Below are 606 nucleotides of genomic sequence, written 5' to 3' on the forward strand. Positions count from 1 at the left end.
CCCCAAGCCCGCCCCCAGCCACAGGTCAATGTGGGGGTCCATGTCCTGCCAGGGAGCCCCCGCACCCTGCATCGGACAGTGGCTACCAACACGCCGCCCAGCCCTGGCTTCGGGCGAAGAGCTGTTAACCCCAGTGTAAGCGGTGCTCCTGGCAGCCCCGGGCTGGGCAGGCACGCCACGGCAGCCCACGGCAACCTGGTGGTCCCCCCGGGGAGTCCCAGCCTGGCCAGGCATCAAGCTGTGGCGGCTGTCCCCCCCGGCAGCCCCCTGTATGGCTACGCCAGCCCAGAGGAGAGGCACCCAACACTGTCTCGGCAGAGCAGCTCCTCAGGCTACCAGCCTCCCTCCACGCCGTCCTTCCCCGTCTCGCCGGTGTACTACCCTGGCACGAGTACACCGCACTCCTCCTCCCCGGACTCGGCTGCCTGCCAGGTAAGGGATGCTGTTAGAAGTCCCTGTGTCCCCCTGCCCAGGGCTCTCCCCTCCTCCTCACCAGCTGGCAGGGAAGGGGTTGCAGCTGTGTCCTGATTTACCCCTCCTGCCCATCAGCAAACTGGCGGCGCCGCTGGGACTCAGGCCCTTTCCTGCGCTTTCTGGCAAATCCCA

At 67.7% G+C, this 606-nt stretch overlaps 1 protein-coding gene across 1 annotated transcript in view; it reads left to right on the forward strand.

The window, feature by feature from the left end:
• Positions 1 to 606, forward strand: part of LOC104529138 (tensin) — a gene marked incomplete at its 5' end in the record, with an annotated part of 21,311 nt that overhangs the window by 15,097 nt on the left and 5,608 nt on the right. The window contains 1 exon segment of the mRNA XM_029086311.1: positions 1 to 432. This exon segment is cut by the window's left edge and continues 11 nt beyond it. Coding sequence (XP_028942144.1) covers positions 1 to 432 — 432 coding nt within the window.

Source organism: Antrostomus carolinensis, unplaced genomic scaffold (assembly GCF_000700745.2).
Source record: "Antrostomus carolinensis isolate BGI_N321 unplaced genomic scaffold, ASM70074v2 scaffold668, whole genome shotgun sequence".
NCBI lineage: Eukaryota > Metazoa > Chordata > Aves > Caprimulgiformes > Caprimulgidae > Antrostomus > Antrostomus carolinensis.